The 18,588-nt window shown below is 48.3% G+C and overlaps 1 protein-coding gene across 5 annotated transcripts in view; it reads right to left on the minus strand.

Moving 5' to 3' along the window:
* Positions 1–1,742: 1,742 nt before the first annotated feature.
* The window catches only part of TRIO (trio Rho guanine nucleotide exchange factor), a 238,789-nt gene continuing 221,943 nt past the window's right edge, over positions 1,743–18,588 (minus strand). The window contains exons 49-56 of one of the 5 annotated variants that reach the window (XM_017524673.2): positions 15,418–15,544; positions 14,563–14,590; positions 14,189–14,351; positions 13,797–13,918; positions 9,571–9,649; positions 7,420–7,620; positions 4,705–4,843; positions 1,743–4,075 (exon numbers count right to left, since the gene is read on the minus strand). In XM_017524673.2, the coding sequence (XP_017380162.1) occupies positions 3,533–4,075; positions 4,705–4,843; positions 7,420–7,620; positions 9,571–9,649; positions 13,797–13,918; positions 14,189–14,351; positions 14,563–14,590; positions 15,418–15,544 (1,402 nt within the window). In that variant the 3' untranslated portion in view covers positions 1,743–3,532. The other 4 variants (XM_017524676.2, XM_017524674.2, XM_037737127.1 and 1 more) reach the window with 4 other exon arrangements.

The following is an 18,588-nucleotide window of genomic DNA, read 5'->3' on the forward strand; positions in this document are numbered from 1 at the left end:
TATCACAGGTGAAGAGTCAATTTCCTAACAATTACATGTGAATCTACAATGGTCCCAGAATAAAAAAGTACAACCTACTTTTAAAAAAGTACGTAATATATAATTCTACTTAAAAGGCAAACATATCTATGAATGATAGAAATCAGAGCAGTGATTACCTTGGGAGGGAGAGATTAGGAAGGGGTGAGACAGACCTTCTCGGGGAGAATAATGGATAACAGAAACATTCTACAGTTTGCTTTGAGTGGTGATCACAGGCATATACGTGTATAAAAATTTACTGACTTGCATAATTTTCTGTAAGTTAAATCTTACATAAAGAAATAGAAATTGGAGAATTGATCAGTTCCCAGAATTATTCCTTTTGCTACAATGGTCTCAAAAATGTACAGGAGAAAGGATCTTTTCTGTTAGTGGTCTAAGATGGTCTAATATTTATAGATATAAACAAGGTTATTCCAAAATGTATAAAGGCAAAGAACTAGATTAGCAGAAACAATTTGGAAAAAAAAAACAAAAACGGGTAAGTCCACTTGTTTTCAAGACTTATTGTATAGCTATAGTAATTAAGACCTAATCTAATCTAATAGATCATTGCTTACTATAAAATAAGGTTCATGATTCTGCTAAAACACTGATTTCCCCCACTTGTTATCGCTAAAGAGAATCTGAGTATTTAAAAGATTTATAACTAATAACTTGCAGAATGTAAAACATCTTGGTAATTGAGAAAAAAAATCTAGTGATGATGACAGATCAAGCGTCTGGGCCTCTTTCACTGTGCACAGTGTGTTCTGCTAATCTCACAGGCAGAACGACTTCATTCAGCAAGTGTCCAGTTTAAAGGACACCATCACACAGCCCTTGCCTCCTTTGTGTTGCTCAGAAGGGTGGCACTGTGGTGGGCCAGGCAACTTCCCCTGGGGCAGGATGCTGTGCTAGGCAGGTAGAGCCCTTGAATTTCTGTCTCCTCCCAAGCCCACTGAGAAACGGGTACCACTGGGACTTGGGTGGGCACACACCTCAGGGAGTTAGCTGCCCATGTCCTGACTTATAGACTGCACAAATGTTCTTTCATATCAGCCTTCTATTCAGGATTTCAGCAAACAGACAAGGAAGAACACCTCTTCTTTATGGTGTGTTGAACAATAAAAGTCATCAGCCCAGAAGGAAAGCCAGAATCAAGATGATATGGTCATTGGGAAAAATAACCTGCTATCAGCAGCTGGGCTGGCAGAGCTGTGGAGCTGCTTGGCTGCAGGTCCTGCAGGACTGGGTGGGCCCAGGGCCGAGACCTAGGCATGGCCACCCCTGGGGAGTCTTCTCCCAGGTGCAGGATCTTTGGTTTGTTCTTAACCAAATGAAACTGTTTCATTTCCTTGAATGTATCTGGACATTACCTTTGCTTTTCTGAGGCCAGGATGAAAAAGCTCTTCCCTTGCTCCAATTCTATGTTCATCAGCAAACGGGGTGGTTTAGCTATTCTAACCAAGACAAGCAACAGCCCCACTGTGCACGGTCAGTTGATATCCTGGCACATACCAGGGTCTTGAGTGTGGTGTCTGTGAACTGCTCTGCAGGAGGCTGAGCAACTCCCATTTCTGAGTGTGTACAGAGGGTTCTCAATCCAGTACATTCTGCCACCGCCCACCCACGAGAGGCCTCTGCGTCAGTCTCTCCCTCAGCCATCTGTCTTTCCGATTCAACGGTGACCAATGTAAATAAAAAGCCTAACACAAAAATCAGGCAAATATGTTTAATTTTTTAAAATAACTGATGGCAAAATAAAATATTTACATCACATCATACTGTGTAAACATGTAAGGTCTCTGTACAAAGAAATATACATGCAAAATAATGTAAAAATTTAACTGAAATAATAAAAGAAACAATACACAAATAAAAATTATGAGGTTACGAATACACATCCAGTTTTGAATCCGATTTCTTTTAAAAAGTTTCTGTACAATTTTACAAGAAGAAACAAACAAAAACCCAACAAAAGAATAAATAAAACACATTGGAAGCTGCAAAGCTTAACTATGCCAGTTTATGGCTCAAGACTCAGGTGTCTGGCTGGCTTGGGAAGCAGGCTGGTCTCTTTTGTAGTGCAGTTCACACAAGAAAGATAAAAAGACATCCAGAAAACTTCAAGGGTGCCCAGAAATCCAGCCTCCTTGAGTTAAAAGGACTCCCCACACCAGCATGAATGCTGCCACAGTGACTCGGGCATTGGGTAACAGCCGCGGGGCGGCCAGTGCTTAATTGGCTTTTATTTCTTACCAAAAGCTCAAAACCCAGCCAATTTTTGTACAGAAAGTTGAACGTCAAAAAGTCTAAAAAGTAGTAAATGTCCAGACTGATTTTGGGAAAAAAAATAATACTTTGGCATTCTGAATAATAGCATAATAAATTTTAAAACATTACCCTATTATCCAGTTTTATATTCAGAGTATGAAATCACTTTTTACAGTCCTCAAAACCAACAAATTTCATGAAGAGTTAAGTCTCCTGGAACCGATGGCACAGGGCTACGACCCTACCCACCCACCCGCCAACCCCCACACACACACAAAACCATAAAGCTCACCATACGAAGTATGTGCTTTTTCTATATATTTATTACAGGTACAACAGAGGTCTTCATAAATAGTTGCATAAAATGTTAAAGCCACAACATTGCACATGATATGAAGTAAAACCAAAAAACCCCCGGTGAGTGCATTTACAGTATTTTCATCTGACTGTGTACTGCTCAACAATCTGATTGACGGCTTGGGGCAGGAACAGGGGAAGGGGCAGTGGGGCAGGACCCAACCTGATGTCTTCACTTGATGGGCAGACCCTTGGACCCCCAGAGGAAGCCCCAGGCAGTGGGTGGAGGGTAGGTAGAGGAGGAAGGTGGGAATACGACAGACCGAAGGCAGGAACAGTCTTATATACAAGTAAGGCCTACATTTCATCAGAGCAAAACGATTCATTCTATTTTATGCAAAAGTTTGAGGTTGAATGCACGTTTCAGAAGCCACGTCTGGTGTGAGATGCACACAGAAGAGGCGCCTGGAAAAGCTCAGAGCAGAGTGGACTCTGAGCCCTAGACAAGGCCGTGGGAGTGGCCACCACCTGGGTGCGTCTTCCTGAGACGCACAGTATCTTTGCTTTGTTTGTTACACCAGTGGTAGAACATAGGCATTTTGTTTCCTTGAATAAATCTTGAAAACGTTAAATTTGCAAAATTCTATTCATGTTTGTTTAAAAAAGTATCTTTTTATTTTTTGCAGAAACCTGAATAAAATACTGTGATACAGCAATGCGACCTCTGCCTTGGGCAGAGTCTGAGTGACGGTCCTCCACCCCAGCGCAGCTCGCAGCTCTGTGTCCAAGCACTGCTGAGCACAGCTCACTTGGAATGCAATTTCACACGATGAACATACTGGCAGCTGATCAGTTCTGTTTGCTTGTTTTCTCTTGAAAATTCAAATTAACAGCTGATTGGCAGGTGAAAGAGAATGAGAAAGAACTTCTGGATAGGTCAAACTCTAGGCAGAAGCCTGCTCTGTAGGAAGTTTTTAATGCTACGGATAGGTCGAACATCATTCTGGTGTTTGCGCCGCTCAATGAAGGAAGTCAGTCTGGACGTGTCGAGGACGCCCGTGCTCCTGCCGTTGCCCGCCTGCAGCCACTGCTCCTGGAGGGCCAGTGCAGCCGAGGGACGCTTGGCGGGGTCCTCCTGCAGGAGGAAGCACACAAACTCCTTGGCCTTCTGGCTAACTCCTTTAAAGTAGTCATCTGGGAAGCTAAAGTCTAAGCGGCAAATGTTCAGGCAGGTCTCTTCTATGCTGTCATCCAGGAAGGGGGACACGCCACTAAGAAGTACGTATGTGAGCACTCCAACACTCCATGTATCCGAGGTCAGGGAGACAGGGTTCCCGAGGATGATTTCAGGGGCCGCAAATTCAGGGTTCCCCAGTAACTGGTGGATGTAGTAGGTCGTGTTGAGTTGAACGGCATCTCCAAAGTCAGCCAGTTTGATGGTTGGCTTGGCTAAACTCTGATCCACCAGGATATTCTCAGGCTGGAAGACAGAGTACAACTGTCATTTTCACACCAGTCCAATCTTAAGCTTACTCATGATGATGGGTGGGACTCTATGGTGAGGTGGAAGGAATCCATGATGTCAACTAGGACAAGCCATTCATGTGCAAAGCAAGCCGGACCCCTCAGCTCACGGCCCAGGGTGAGGAGGAAGAGATGACCCAGCAGAGCTGGGACCCAGATCCACACAGAGGAGCTCTCTCTGGAGATCTAGGTCCCAAGTAGCCTATGAAACCAGGCAGCTTTATGAAGCTGGGTGTTTATTTTCCCTCCCAGCACTGAGGGGAATATTCTCTTTCCCGCCTAAGTTACCACCGTATCCCCCCAACACCCACTGGGCAAAACTCATGGGGACTTTCTAAAAGTGGTGAAAGGCTGGAAGGTCTTCAGTGTTTTATCCAGCGTGTTCCTGATCATGTGCATCACTGGACACAAAGGTTAGAAACAGATTAGCCATCAGTGTCCGCACTGCCCCATCCACCCTTTCTGCCCTTAGGTGCCTGCGGGCTCCTGGCCTGGGTTCAGAGGACAGGCTAAGAGAGGGCTCCATGTCCCACATGGCTAAGCTGGCATGCTCAGATCCCCCTTCACCTGCCCGGCCTCACCAACCTTTAGGTCCAGGTGTGCTATCCTGCAGTTGTGCAGGTACCGGACAGCTTCCAGAACCTCCCCCAGGTGCGCTCTGATCTTCCCTTCGGTGAGACTTCCCCATCGCACCACGCAGTCCAGGAGGCGACCCTGGTCAGCCCTAGAGGCAGGAACGAGTGACTGTTACGATGTGCTTTGCTTTAAAGACCTCTTCAGGCTGGTAAGAAGTAAACACGTCGGACCTGTCCCCTGCTATGAATGTTTCATCAGGATCTCAGGGCTGCGTCTCTAAGGCATGACTAGACAAGGAAGGTAGTTTTTGTGAAGCTCTGTTGGGAAGATGTGGGTGGGGAACAGGTGTCCCCATCTTAAGAGGGAAGCTGGGGGTAGAGCGGCACAGTCAAGGACCCAAACCCGCCTGTTGTGGGGGACGGTGTGGCCCGGCTGCTGGCAGTGCCAGGCACAGCAGGGATCCTGTGGTATCTGCTGAAGGAAGGCATGAAGCCACGCTTCTCGGAGCTGTAGTTTCCTCACCTATAAAATGGCCACGGGAAGACTAACCGACACCATGTAACCAAAGGCTGGCCAGGAGGTGACACAGCACGTGCTCAGTGTTGGACTCAAAAGGCTTCCTCCTCTGAAACTGCTGTTCATACTAAAAAAAACACTTACACAGCACCACCAAGTGCCAGGCGCTCAACGCCTTCTAACAACTCATTCAATCCCATGACTCTGTGGGACGCAGGTCTTACTGTACCAATCTGATACATGAGGACACTGAGGCACAGAGAAAGCAGAAAACTTCCCCACGGTCCCACAGCTCCAGAGTGGAGAAGCCAGGATTGGACTGCGGTGGGCTGGCCCCGGGCTCCCTCAACACTGGCTTATGCTGCTCTCTTTGCAAAACAGAAACTTGCAGGAAGATCAGCTGCCTGTCTAGTAATGGGGAGTAGCCAGTGAGAATCTAGGAATAATCTGTCCTGAAACGGATCCTCTTAACAGGACAGCGAGGCCAAATCATGCTGCTTCCCAGTGAGAAGAAGTGACGGCTCAAAGCACTGAAATGTCAGTCCAGAAACGAAGGCCCTGTTAGAATCTGTGACAAGCACTCAAGCCACAGTCTTGTTAAAACTCCCCAGGGAAGGTGAACAGTGGCTGTTGGTCACCAGCGTCTGGAGCCAGAAAGGAGCCCTCCCGGGTCCCGAGGCTCCCAGGCCAGGCCTCGGCTTGGATGTTGGCTCCTTCACACACATTGCCCCGTTTTGGCCCCACGACCACCCTCTGAAGGCGATGAGACTTTTCAGGATATCCAAGGTGAGAAATGAGCCAATGAACGGGAGGGCGGGGACTGAGACCAGGCCAGGTGTGGCCAGGTCCGGCCCGTGGATTTCCTCTCCGTACACGCTGCTCAGCCTCGGGAGTGCCCCGCCGTCTGCCCTTCTGCCACAAGATGTGTTTTCTGTTCTTGGGAGAGGGGCTGGGAGCAGGTGCTCATGTTCTGGGCGAGGTTTTGGCCATGTGGCCATGGGTGGGAGGCCTTCCTGAGCATCCACTGTCACCCAGGGCACCTGGGCTGCCCGAGGATGGTGGTAAGGCTGCATGTGGGGCCACCAGGGACCCTGTGGCAGCCTGGCCCTAGGAAGGGTGTAGGGGGAGGCATTTGTAATTTCTTCAAGGAAAAAATGACAATAACTACGACATCAGGTACAGGGCCTGGAGGGAGTTCCTGCGGGCGTGGGGCTTTGAGCTCGAGTCCGCCCCTAGACAACCCCATGGGGGCACCCTGCTAATCCTATCCTTACCACTAAAGAAATTTCCAAACCAGGGCAAAAGGTTTTACCCTTCCCTATGGAAAAGCTGTAAATACAAGTAAGTGTATAAAATGACTCCCCCCAAAAAGGAGGAATCGACATTTTCAAAGGTAAATGCACAGATGTTCCACAGACGTTAGACTGCTCCAAGCTGGGGGCCTCATGCCCTGACGTTTGGGGTGGATGAATCAGTGAGGGTCATCCCCGCCTTGTAGGAGGCTGGACGGCGTCCCTGGCCTCCGGCCACTACCTGCCACTCTCAGCCTGACCTCTCCTGACATTTCCTCTTGAACCCACCCCCAGATGAGAACCGCACCTCTGGGACACGTTTCAAACTCTTTTCTTTACGTGACTGAATCATTTTCTGATCTCACATGGGAGCCCAGTAAGTACAACAGGTACCAGTGGGGCAACTCTGGTTGGTGTTCTGGCGCCCACTCTGTGGAGGACATTCTGTGGGGAGGTGCATCTTACCCTCCCATCCACCTGGCCTTCAGTTGGCCGGAGGCCTGAGGGACAGCACTGATCCAGGGTGAATAGCCAGTGATGGACCAGCAGGACCCTGCACAGGCTCGGGGTACCAGGTCAGCCTCCAGCCACTACGGGGGCTTGGGTTCAGCATCAGAGACAGCCTGGCCTCTTGGGACTTTCTGAAATGGGGAAGGTCCTCTGGGTTGGCTGAGTGTGTCAGGCGTTCCAGCCCAGGCGTGACTGCCCCTCATCAGGCAGCCCTGCTGAAGACCACACTGCTTTCTGCCATTACTGGAAGGCTCAAAAACTGCGGGCTCTGCCAGTGAAGATGTGTTTTAGTTCTGGGTTTAATTCTAAAAACCCAGTTTCTATCCTTAGAGAACAAACAGGAACAACCAAATGCCCTGAAGTCGAGGCAGAGGCCTGGGAGGAGGGAAGGTCAGGTGTTACGCACATTTCCAAGACCAGGACGTAGCTGGTGGGGGTCTCAAAGGTGTCGAGGAGGCCAATAAGCAGCGGGTGCTGGAGGCTCTGCAGGATGCCAAGCTCATGGGTGACCTGGTCGCGCTTCATCAACTTCTTGTTCACAAACTTAGTGGCCACTGCTCGCTTGGTTCCTTTCTGATCACATTTCTTCACGACAGAGAATCTGCCCCTGTGAAATATGTACAGAAGACCATTTGCAGAGGCTGCTGAGGCTGAGCACGGAGAAAGACTCTGTTATCCAAAATGGACTGGAAGTGTGGCGGCCCAGCCCTGTCTGCAGGCCCTGCTCTCCCAGCCACTCCATGGAGGGGCTGTGGCACCATGACTGTCCCTCAAATCTGCCCTTGTCCCAGCAGCCACGCGATTCTGCTGGTCCTCACTCCCAGGCAGCCTTGGTCTCCTCACATCGGCGGCTGCTTCCCTGGCACCGCATGTGGTGGGAGTGACAGGGCGAGACCTCCGAGCAGAAGCTGGATGTCTGCTTGCGCCTCCTGTCAGCTACCCTTCCAGGCATGTTTGCAGGGGGTATCTGCTGTGGTCACTGCCTCAGCCTCGTCCCCGGGGGTGTCAGTGTGGGGCAGCATGAGGACCCTGGAGCTGCACCCATGGCCCACTCCTGAGGCCCTGGCCACTCTGCAACATGATCTGGATGAGACCTTGGACCTTGGGCAGAGGCCTGGGCGGGGGCCGGCTGTGTGGGTAAAGGCTACAACTTTGCCTCATCTCCCACCCAGAGGCGGGGGCTGCTCCTCCCCTTGAATCAGGGCTGCCCAGGGCCGACTCGGGCCCATAGGATGTGGAGGATGTTGGTCGTTGGTTTCTCAGGCTGGGCCTTCAGAGGCCTTGATGCTCCTGCTGTTCTGGGATGCCACTATCCTCATGTGGGGAGGCCTAGGGTGAAAGTCCATGCAGAAAGAGACCAGCGTCCCAGACAAGGCCTCTGACACGTATGGGGCATGGTGTGCCAACTGACCAGGCCAGGAGAGGCCAAGAGAACAATGGCCCCATCTGCCCACCACACTGGAGGAAGGCACATGTCACCACTGTCCTAAGACAGCAGGCGCTGGTGTGACTTTCTATGCAGCCACCGACAACTGACAGAGACATCAGCAGGAGCCATGTGACCAGTTATGGCCTCAGGAATGAAAGCCAGAGGGTGCTGCTGGCTGGAGTTTCCCGGGGAGTTCTTAGAAAGGGACAAAGGAAAGCTGTCATGCCCCTTTGACCTCGCTCTTCCTGCCACATGGGACACAACACCTGGATTTGAATGTGTGCTGTGTGCCCGGAGGCAGGGCCAGGAGGAGCCGCGCTGTCTGATGGTGCTGCTGGGTCACCCCTGGCTCCCCTGCCCCTTGGGAAGAGAAAGAGCTCCCTGGATGGGGAAAGCTCTCTCTCAAGCTTGTGCAAGAGGACCCTGATACTCCATGCAATTTTACTGTCACTCCTTGAAGCCTCCACGCACAAGTGAAACGTGAAGGACACAGAGGATGAACTACAAGAAGCCTTTGAATGACTCCTGAACTCTCACAAGGCTGGCACAGAGCTACCACTATTCTACATGCAGAGAGGGAAGCAACTTCTCCCCATTCACGGGGCTTGTGGCATTCGGCCCTGTCTGCTGGAACCCGAGTGGAAAACAGCTTCCTTACTTCTTCAGTGTTCAGCGTCGAAAGGCAATGAGAGTTACAATTCAAATGCAAGACACAACTTCCAATTGTTGGCAAGATAACACTGCTGCGGCTGGGCGCAGTGGCTCACACCTGTAATCGAGCACTTTGGGAGGCAGAGGCGGGCGGATCATGAGGTCAGGAGTTTGAGACCAGCCTGATCAACATGGAGAAACCCTGTCTCCACTAAAAATACAAAAATTAGTTGGGCATGGTGGTGTGTGCCTGAAATCCCAGCTACTCAGGAGGTTGAGGCAGGAGAATCGCTTGAACCTGGGAGGCAGAGATTGCAGTGAGCCCAGATCGTGCCACTGCACTTCAGCCTGGGTGACAGACTAAGACTCCATCTCAAAAAAAAAAAGATAGCACTGCTTAGCTTCATCCGTGAACTCGCTGGTGTGTGTATCCTACCCTCGGCTCTTTCGGAAGGCGTTCCAGGTGCTGCGTCATACCTGCCAAGCTCAGCCACTTCACTGTAGAAGGAGTCAAAGTTGTCTTTCCAGGTCACCATGATCCCATCTGTCCCTGGACCTGCAAGAAGAACAGCACCTGCCTGAGCTTGTTTCCTGCGGAACTTCTTGGGTCAGAAGGCTGTCACCACGCATGTCCCTCACTGCAGCTGCGTGTGGCTGCTGGGTGCCTGCCATGTGGCTTGAGTGAGTGGAGATGTGCTGACAGCATAAAGGACACACAGACACTGGGGCTTAGTGTGAAGGCAGAACGCCAAACATTTCACTAACAATTTCTCAAATATCGATTTCAAGTTGAAATCAAATACTCTGGAGGTATCTGATAAATTCATACATGTTGGTAAAAACTGCTTTTACTTTTATTTTTAAAATGTGTTTACTAGAAAAATCTCTACTTGCATATGCAGCTTCTTTTTGCTTCTATTGGACCACATGCTACCGGTGACGGTCCTCCCTGTTCACCTGGCCACACCACCTCGAAGCTCGGCTGGTCCCTCCTCCCCATGTCTTTCACAGTCACGAGAGATCAAGAATCCACGGTATTTACTTAAGTTTCATAGGGTTTTACGTGGTTAATAAAATCATAAATACACTACAAGCACAAATAGAATTTTATTATCAAGTGCCAACTGTAAATCACCTGTCAGTAATGAACCCAGTGTACACGTCCACAGGAACAGAAAGCATCCTTTCTAGAGCCTGCCTGTGAAAAGCCGCACTAAGTGGGGGAGGCCTGCATGGCCCTGCTGCCAGGCAGCCTGCTCACCTGACCTGCAGTCCAGCCCAGGGCAAGCATCTGCCCATCCCGATCCTCACCTGGGCTTCCTCCCCTCTGCCCAGGTTGCCACTGGGAATGCACTTCCTTAAACCATATCCAAGCTGACTTGTCTGATCGGGCTCCCTGGGGTAGAGGCCACCTCCTCCATGTGCCTTCCCTGACTCACTCATGGTTGGAAATCATCTCCCACAGGAGTGGGTGGTCCCTGTGGGTGCCATGGGCTGCCAGCTACCACTGTCGTCACAGGGGCGCTGCTGACCGCTACATGACTATAAGTGAATCCACGTATGATCCACCTCTGTAGCCTCCCAGAAACCAGAAGATTGCCTGGCACACACAAAGCCTTAAATCTTCACTGAAGGACACTTGAGAAGCAACAATTTCACTTCAATCACTTAAACTAAATGCTGCATTTTATTCTGCAGTCTTTTTTGTTAATGCTGGCACATTTGCACCCCTGTAAAGTGCTTTATAAATGGTAAGGCTAATTCTGACTGTGTAGGTGAAGAAGTACTGATAGAGAATCATTAATAAAAATAAAATTCTTATTTCACTAGGCAGATTTGAAGCACCTACCAACTTACATGAAGAAATACTGGACTTTCATTTACATAAAAGTATTTTCTTCTTCTTTTTTTTAAACTGAAAGGGCTTGTTTTTTTTAAAATAAACATTTTTATTCAAGCATTACAAATATACAGAAAAGTGGACCAAATATAAATGGTGACTCCAACCAGACCCAGAGACAGAGACAGAGCATCATAGTGGGCAGCTGTTCCCTGGCTCCTCTAAAACACACCTTCCTTTCTTTTTCTTTTTTTGAGGCAGAGTCTTGCTCTGTCACCCAGGCTGGAGTACAGTGATGCAATCTCAGCTCACTGCCACCTCAGCCTCCCAGGTGGCAAGTGATCCTCCCACCTCAGCCTCCAGAGTAGCTGAGACCACATGCATGCGCCACCACACCCGGCCAATTTTTTGTATTTTTGTAGAGATGGGGTTTTGCAAATTTGCCCAGGCTGGTCTCCAACTCCTGGGCTCAAGCCATCTACCCTCCTCGGCCTCCCAAAGTACTGTGCCCAGCCCCCTTTTCTCATCAACAGAAACCTCGGCTCTAGCTGGTGGCACAACAGGGCTCTCTCTGCATGATTCACTTGGACACAGTTTGGGGGCCTGCACGTGTCCTCGGTGCAGGGCCAATCCTCCAGCCTCAGGATTCCCTCTCGTAGCCCAGACTCTGACCAGCTCCCTGCCTTGAGCCAGAGCTTGACTGAGAAGCCTTTGCATCCTGAGCATCTGAGAACTGGGACTCTGCAAGGCAGCCAGGGCTAGATAGAACAAGGGCACACACCCCAGACAGCTCATGGGAGAGGAACAGCCTCAGACGGACAGGAGGGGAGCCATGGGTAGATTTAAGGCAGAACAGCCTCAGACGGACAGGAGGGGAGCCATGGGTAGATTTAAGGCAAAACACAAAACTATCGATGCCTGCAAACTAAATGGCTTCTCTCAGAGAACGATTTGGAAATAGTTAAGATCATCTTGGAAAAGCCCACATGATAAGATGATTCTCCTGAAGACCTTTAGGGGTGCAGCTGAATTTGTGTGATACAAATAGCCACACACTTGCATTATTTTCCCATTCACATTTCCAGGGTATGAATAATTCTTTTTTTCTTTTTTGAGATGGATTCTCATTCTAACACCCAGGCTGGAGTGTGTCGGTGCAATCTTGGCTCACTGCAACCTCCGCCTCCCAGGTTCAAGTGATTCTCAGCCTTCTGAGTAGCTGAGACTATAGGCGTGTGCTACCACGCTCGGCTAATTTTTTGTATTTTTAGTAGAGATGGGGTTTCACTGTGTTAGCCAGGATGGTCTCGATCTCCTAACCTCGTGATCTGCCCACCTCAGCATCCCAAAGTGCTGGGATTAAAGGCGTGAGCCACCACACCTGGCTGAATAGTCTTATGTCTTTCTAAACTCCCTTAGCTTTCAATAGCGATTTATTGAAAAAAAAAAAAAAAAAAATCACCTGTGTAATTTGTGTTAAAAATGAGAAAATCTTTACTTTTTATTATTTACTGCCAAATTCTAGATTTTTAAATTTCTTGTTCCAGGATCCAAAAAAGCAGAACATGTCTTCTGATTTAATGATTTTAAAAACAGGAAATTAAGATATTTGGGACAAAACTTCTAAGACAAATTCTGCTTATTGTCTACACACAGGATGATCCAGGACTCAATTTATCTTTTACTTGGGGTGTTATTTGCCCTCTGGGAGGCAGCTTCATTTGTGGCACAACTGGAGGATGGACGGGAACCCTCAGTGCCCAGTACTGCACGGCCAGCGTTGTGCAAGATGCCAGCAGAGAGCAGTCTGCACCTGCTGCTTTCTCAGCCGCTATCTGTATCAGGTGAACTACAGGACATTCTGAAAGGCCTAAGATGTAGGTTCTGGCTGGGCGCAGTGGCTCACGCCATAATCCCAGCACTTTGGGAGGCTGAGGTGGGTAGATCACGAGGTCAGAAGTTCAAGACCAACCTGACCAAGATGCTGAAACCCCATCTCTACTAAAAATACAAAAATTTGCTGGGCATGGTGGCGTGTGCCTGTAATCCTAGCTACTTGGGAGGATGAGGTAGGGAACTGCTTGAACCCGGAAGGCAGAGGTTGCAGTGAGCCAAAATTGCGCCACTGCACTCCAGCCTGGCAACAGAGTGAAACTCCATCTCAAAAACAACAAAGAGATATGGGTTCTGCCCCACGGAGCTTCTGATTTAGCTAAGGAGAGAGAACAAGCTCTTCAGACCAGAGGAAGCAGGCCCCATGGTAGATGCCTCCTAGCCAGACGCTCTGGACAAGCTGCTGAGCTGCCCTGGGCTTGGCTCCTCATGGATGGGGTGAGGAGGGCTGTATCCACCCAGAAGGGTTGCTGTTAGGGTCACACACTGGCACAGAGCCTGCAGAGACCTGGCGCTCACTCACATCTCCTTTCCTGCTTTTCCAATGTGCATTCTATAAGACCAACCTAGACCACATCCAGATTCAGCTCGGTAGCTGGCTAGGAGAGAGCGTTCTGAGTACTAAGAGCACAGAAAGCACCCTGCTCCAACTCAGAGGTTGGTCACGGGGGGCCCTGCTGCCCCATGGTGGACAGCCAGAGGCCCTCACCAGGCAGGCCTCCATCCTCCTCCCAGCAACAGGAGCCCCGTTGTCTCCCCCGACCTTGCATAAGGTGCCAATAGGTCACTCTCCTGCGACATCCCATAAATTCTGGTCTGCTACTTGCGACTCTCTTTTGAAGCTCCATGAATGCCTTATTGTTCTATCTTTCAGGCCACACGGAGTGTGTGGGGAGACTCAAGACATCAGGAAACTCCTGGAAGACGTGCCCCACTGGCTCACATAGAATCCTTGCTGCACAGCGCTTACCTAGGACCCTCAGGCTGGCCGAAGATGAGGCTGAACCCATGTCATTGACAGCGATGCACGTGTAGATACCGTCATCTTCTGTGGTCACACCCACAATCTTCAGAGCGGCCTCTCCCAGGTCACTGCAGCACAGATGGGAACACACTGGGCGTGAGAAAAGCTGAGCACGTAGCCGTCAGTGCTGGCCTCCCTCCTTCAGGATCAAGGGAAGGCAGGTGCTCAAGTGCTGATGAGGAGATGAACACCCAGGCGTGAAATGTGGTCTCATGGAAGAAGAGGCAGAGTGCCGAGGCGGCCAAAGAAATCCATCCGTGAAGGAGGTATTTCCAGTTGCCGAGTGACAAGATGGTGCTCCCAGCCAGTGAAACTCACCAGGAGTGGGCCTCCCTCACCTGTAGGAGATGCTGTAGTGACCATCGTTGTTCAAGGTGTTGTGTTCAGGGCCCTTCCAGGTAATTGAGGCTTTGGGGCGGCCACAGACTCGACATCTAAGAACAACGGTCTCCCCTGTCTCACAAGTGACCTCACTCAATGGAATGACGAATTCTGGGGGAACTGCACAGGAAAGGAGTCATTAAAGGCCCATCAGCCCTGGCTCTTCCTCCAAACCCACCCACATGTCTCTGACAGACTGATAGGACCTAAGCTGCTGTGCACACCCAGAGCACCACGGAAAACCCATTTCCAGAGCCCACACTCAAGTGCTCCAAAAATACCCCCCAGATCCAGAATCATCTCAGACTAGAAGAAAAAGAACAGAACTCACCGTCATAAATGTAGTTGGGATTGAGAAGCTGAAATGGAAACAGCAAATAAGCATTAATTGAAAGGAGCTATTTTAAGGTGGATTACGTTCATTGTAGGGCTACAATTATTGTTGAAAGATCTGTAGAAATTGACTTGCCTGGGCATCAATCAGAACAGACCACATTTTCACTTCACTCAAAAGCCTCATGTCACACTAATTTGGGTGGGTCTTTTTCTTCCTACCCACAAACACAAAAACACTGCTTATTCTCATGCTACAGGTGGAGTCCAACTGGTCCTCAGATGCCTTCCTCATGCGGAGCAGCAGCCCCCTGGCCCACGGTGCGTACAGCCAAAGGAGACACCTTCTTTTTCTCCAGGCAATCCCCTCCCCCCAGCTTCAGGCAATCCCATTACAGAGGACTCAAAGCTGATTGAAGTTGCCCCCAAGGGAATCTGTCACCATCAGGGAGCCCATGTGCACTCCCACATCTAGCCACTTCTCCTCTGCTCGAAGGCAGGAGCATTGGGGGAAGCCTGAGCCCTAGCTTCTCTGCATCTTCGCTGTTTCTAAGAGCCTAGTCTCTGTGCTTTATATGCAAACTTAACCATGTTCTTTATAAGCCACATGTACACCTGGGGAGGTGCGCAGGGGTCTACCTGGTTCTTTGTAGGACACACACAGCCCTGTGGCAGAAAGTGTAGTGCCCCTAACAAGACCCTGCAGGACACGCAGGGCCTGGGGCTGGTGGGTGGGAGGGAGGTCATAAGCAAGCCCGGCTCCAGCTCTGCAGTCTCCGCCCTCCCTGATCCCTTCTCTCAAGCTGGGATGACACGGGCTCCTGGGGACCCCCGAACACACCTTCACAGATACCTTGTTGCTGAGTCCTTCCCGTGACTTCCGATAACCATTCTCTAACTTGCCTTCCCTTTTGCCGTCTTTATCTTTTTTCTCAGATTTTTTCCTTAAACGGAGTGCTGTGTGCCAAGATGTTGACTTCCTAAGGGAAAAGAACACACAGTGGCTATTATGCCTTTCCGGCATTCACCAAGTGCTACCTGAAGTGTTAAAGGAAAGCTGTATATTCAACTTAAGTGTGTGCAGGGGGATGGAAAATCCTCTAGGAACAGTGACCTCCGTTAAAGAAAACGTTCCTGTGATTCTCAAGACCTAGGAGATAAATCCAACAATCTCTTAAATCAAATTTTAAGGATGAAACTATAAAGGTGCCTGTGGTAACTGATTTTATGTATAACCTGACTGGGTCACAGGATGCTTAGATATTTGGTCAAATGTTATGCTGGGTATTCCTGTGAGGGTGCTTCTGAATGAGATGAACATTTTGATGGGTCCAGTAAAGAAGAGTGCCCTTCCTAAGGAGAATGGCCTGCATCCAGTCAGCTGAAGGCCTTAAGGGAACACAGAAAGTCTTGTCTCCCAAGCAAGAGGGCCTAGATAGTTTTCTAGCAGACTGTCTTCAGACTGGGTCTGCACCATGTGCTCTCCTGGGTCTGAAGCCTGCTGGTCCACACTGCAGATCTGGACTTGCCAGTCTTCATAACTACGTAAGACAATTCCTTATCATAAATCCATTTCTAGACAGGCATACCTTAGAGGTAGAGGGGATCAGTTCCAGATCACCACAATAAACTGAGTCACAATAAAGTGAGCCACATAAATTTTTGGTTTCTTAGTGCATATAAAAGTTACGTTTATTCTATACTAGAGTCTATTATATGTGCAATTATATTATGTCTCAAAAACGTACATACCTTAATTAAAAACACTTTATTTGCTAAAAAATGCTAACTATCATCCGAGCCATCAGTGAGTCGTAATTTTTTGCTGGTGGAGGGTCTTGCCTCGATGCCGAGGGCTGCTGATTGATTAAGGTGGTACTTGTTGAAGGCTGGGGTGGTTGTGGCAGTTTCTTAAAATAAGACAAGAAGTTTGCCACCAGTCCCCTGTTACAAAAAAGTTTTCTGCAGCATGTGACACTGAAAGCATTATACCCAGAGGAGAACTTCTTTGGAAATTGGAATCAATCCTTTCAAACCCTGCTGCTGCATTATCAAGTAAGTATAGGTGGTATTCTAAATTCTTTGCCAACATTTCAACAGTGTTCATAGCCTTTTCACCATGAGTAGATTCCATTTCAAGAGACTACTTTCTTTGCTCACTCATAAAAAGCAGCTCCACACCTGTTGAAGTTTGATGCTAAGATTGCAGCTCTTCAGCCCCAGTGTCAGGCTCCAATTCTGATCCCATTTTTTTTGCTCTTTCTACCACATCTGAATTATTTCCTTCAATGAAGTCTTAAAACCTTCAAAGTCATCTATGAAGTTTGAAATCATCTTCTTCCAAACTATTGTTAATTAATGTTAATATTCTGAGCTCCTCCCGTGATTCATGAGTGTTCTTAAATGACATCTGGAATGGTGAATCCTCTCCAGAGGGTTTTCAATTCACTTTGCCCAGATCCTTGCAGGCATCACTACCTATGGCAGCTATGGCATTACAATATGAATTTATGTCATTTTTTTTTTTTAATTGAGATAGAGTCTCACTCTGTTACCCAGGCTGGAGTGCAGTGGCATAATCTAGGCTCAATGCAAACTCTGCCTCCCGGGTTCAAGCTATTCTTCTGTCTCAGTCTCCTGAGTAGCTGCAACCACAAGCGCCTGCCACCACATCCAACTAATTTTTGTATTTTAAGTAGAGACGGGATTTCACCATACTGGTCAGGCTGGTCTTAGACTTCTGACCTCAGGTGATCCGCCCGACTTGACCTCCCAAAGTGTTAGGATTACAGGCATGAGCCACTGTGCCCAGACCAAAGTGTATTCTTAAATAAGGCTTGAAAGTTCAAATTACTCCTTGATCCATGGGCTGTAACATGGATGTTGTCTTAGCAGGCAAGAAAACATAAATCTCCTTGTACGAGCTCTTGGTTGACCAGGTGCACTGTCAAAGAACAGCATTATTTGGAAAGAATTTTTCTTTTCTGAGCAGTACGTGTCAACAGTGGGCCTAAAATACTCAGTAAACCATGTTGAAAATACATGATGTACAGATGTGCTGTCAGACAGGCTTTGTTGTCCATTTCTAGAGCACAGGCAGAAGAGATGTCTCTACAATAGCAGGCATTCCGGGGGATGAAGACTTGTAAAAACCAGCACCAAATTCAGTAAAATACTTAACGTAGCAAAACCGGCTTCATGTTTCTAACTAAATTAACCTTTTGTTATATAAGGTGGGATCGTAATTAGCATATTTCTTAAGGATCCCAGGATTTTCCGAATGGTAAATGTCATTGGCCTCAACCTAAAGTAACCAGCTGCATTAGCCCCTAACCCTTTCATGTTATAGGATTAGCTTTCCTTAAACCTCATGAACCAACCTCTGCTGGTTTCCAACTTTTCTTCTGCAGTTTCCTCATCTCTCTCAGGCGTTACAGAACTGGAGAGAGAGGGGGCCTTATTCTGGGTTGGGCTTTAGGCTTAAGGCAAAGTTGTGCCTGGTTTGATCGTCTATTCAGACCACTCAAACTTTCTCTGTCTCAGAAAAGGCTGTTTCACCTTCTAACTATTAGTCTGTTTAGTGGGTAGCACTTTTATTTCCTTTGCATTCATGATTTGGCTGTTTGGTGCAAGAGGCCTAGCTTTCGGCCTGTGTCCACTTTTGACATGGCTTTCTCATTAAACTTATCACTTTTGATTTAAAGTGAGAGACATGTAAACATTTAGAGTTCACTGTCGGGTTATTAACTGGTCTAATTTTGATATTACTGTGTCGCAGGCAGGCCTGAGGAGAGGGAGACAGATGGGGGAATGGACGGTTGGTGGAGCAGTCAGAACACACATTTATTACGTTTGCCATCTTGTTATGTGTGCAGTTCACAGTTGCTCAAAACAATTATAATAGTAACATCAAACATCACTAACTACGTATCACCATAACAAATATAACAACAAAATGTGTCAATATTGTGAGAATCACCAACATGTAACATAAATACAGAGTGGGATCACATGTTGTTGGATA

This window comes from Cebus imitator, unplaced genomic scaffold (genome assembly GCF_001604975.1).
Source record: "Cebus imitator isolate Cc_AM_T3 unplaced genomic scaffold, Cebus_imitator-1.0 Scaffold35, whole genome shotgun sequence".
NCBI classification, from domain to species: domain Eukaryota; kingdom Metazoa; phylum Chordata; class Mammalia; order Primates; family Cebidae; genus Cebus; species Cebus imitator.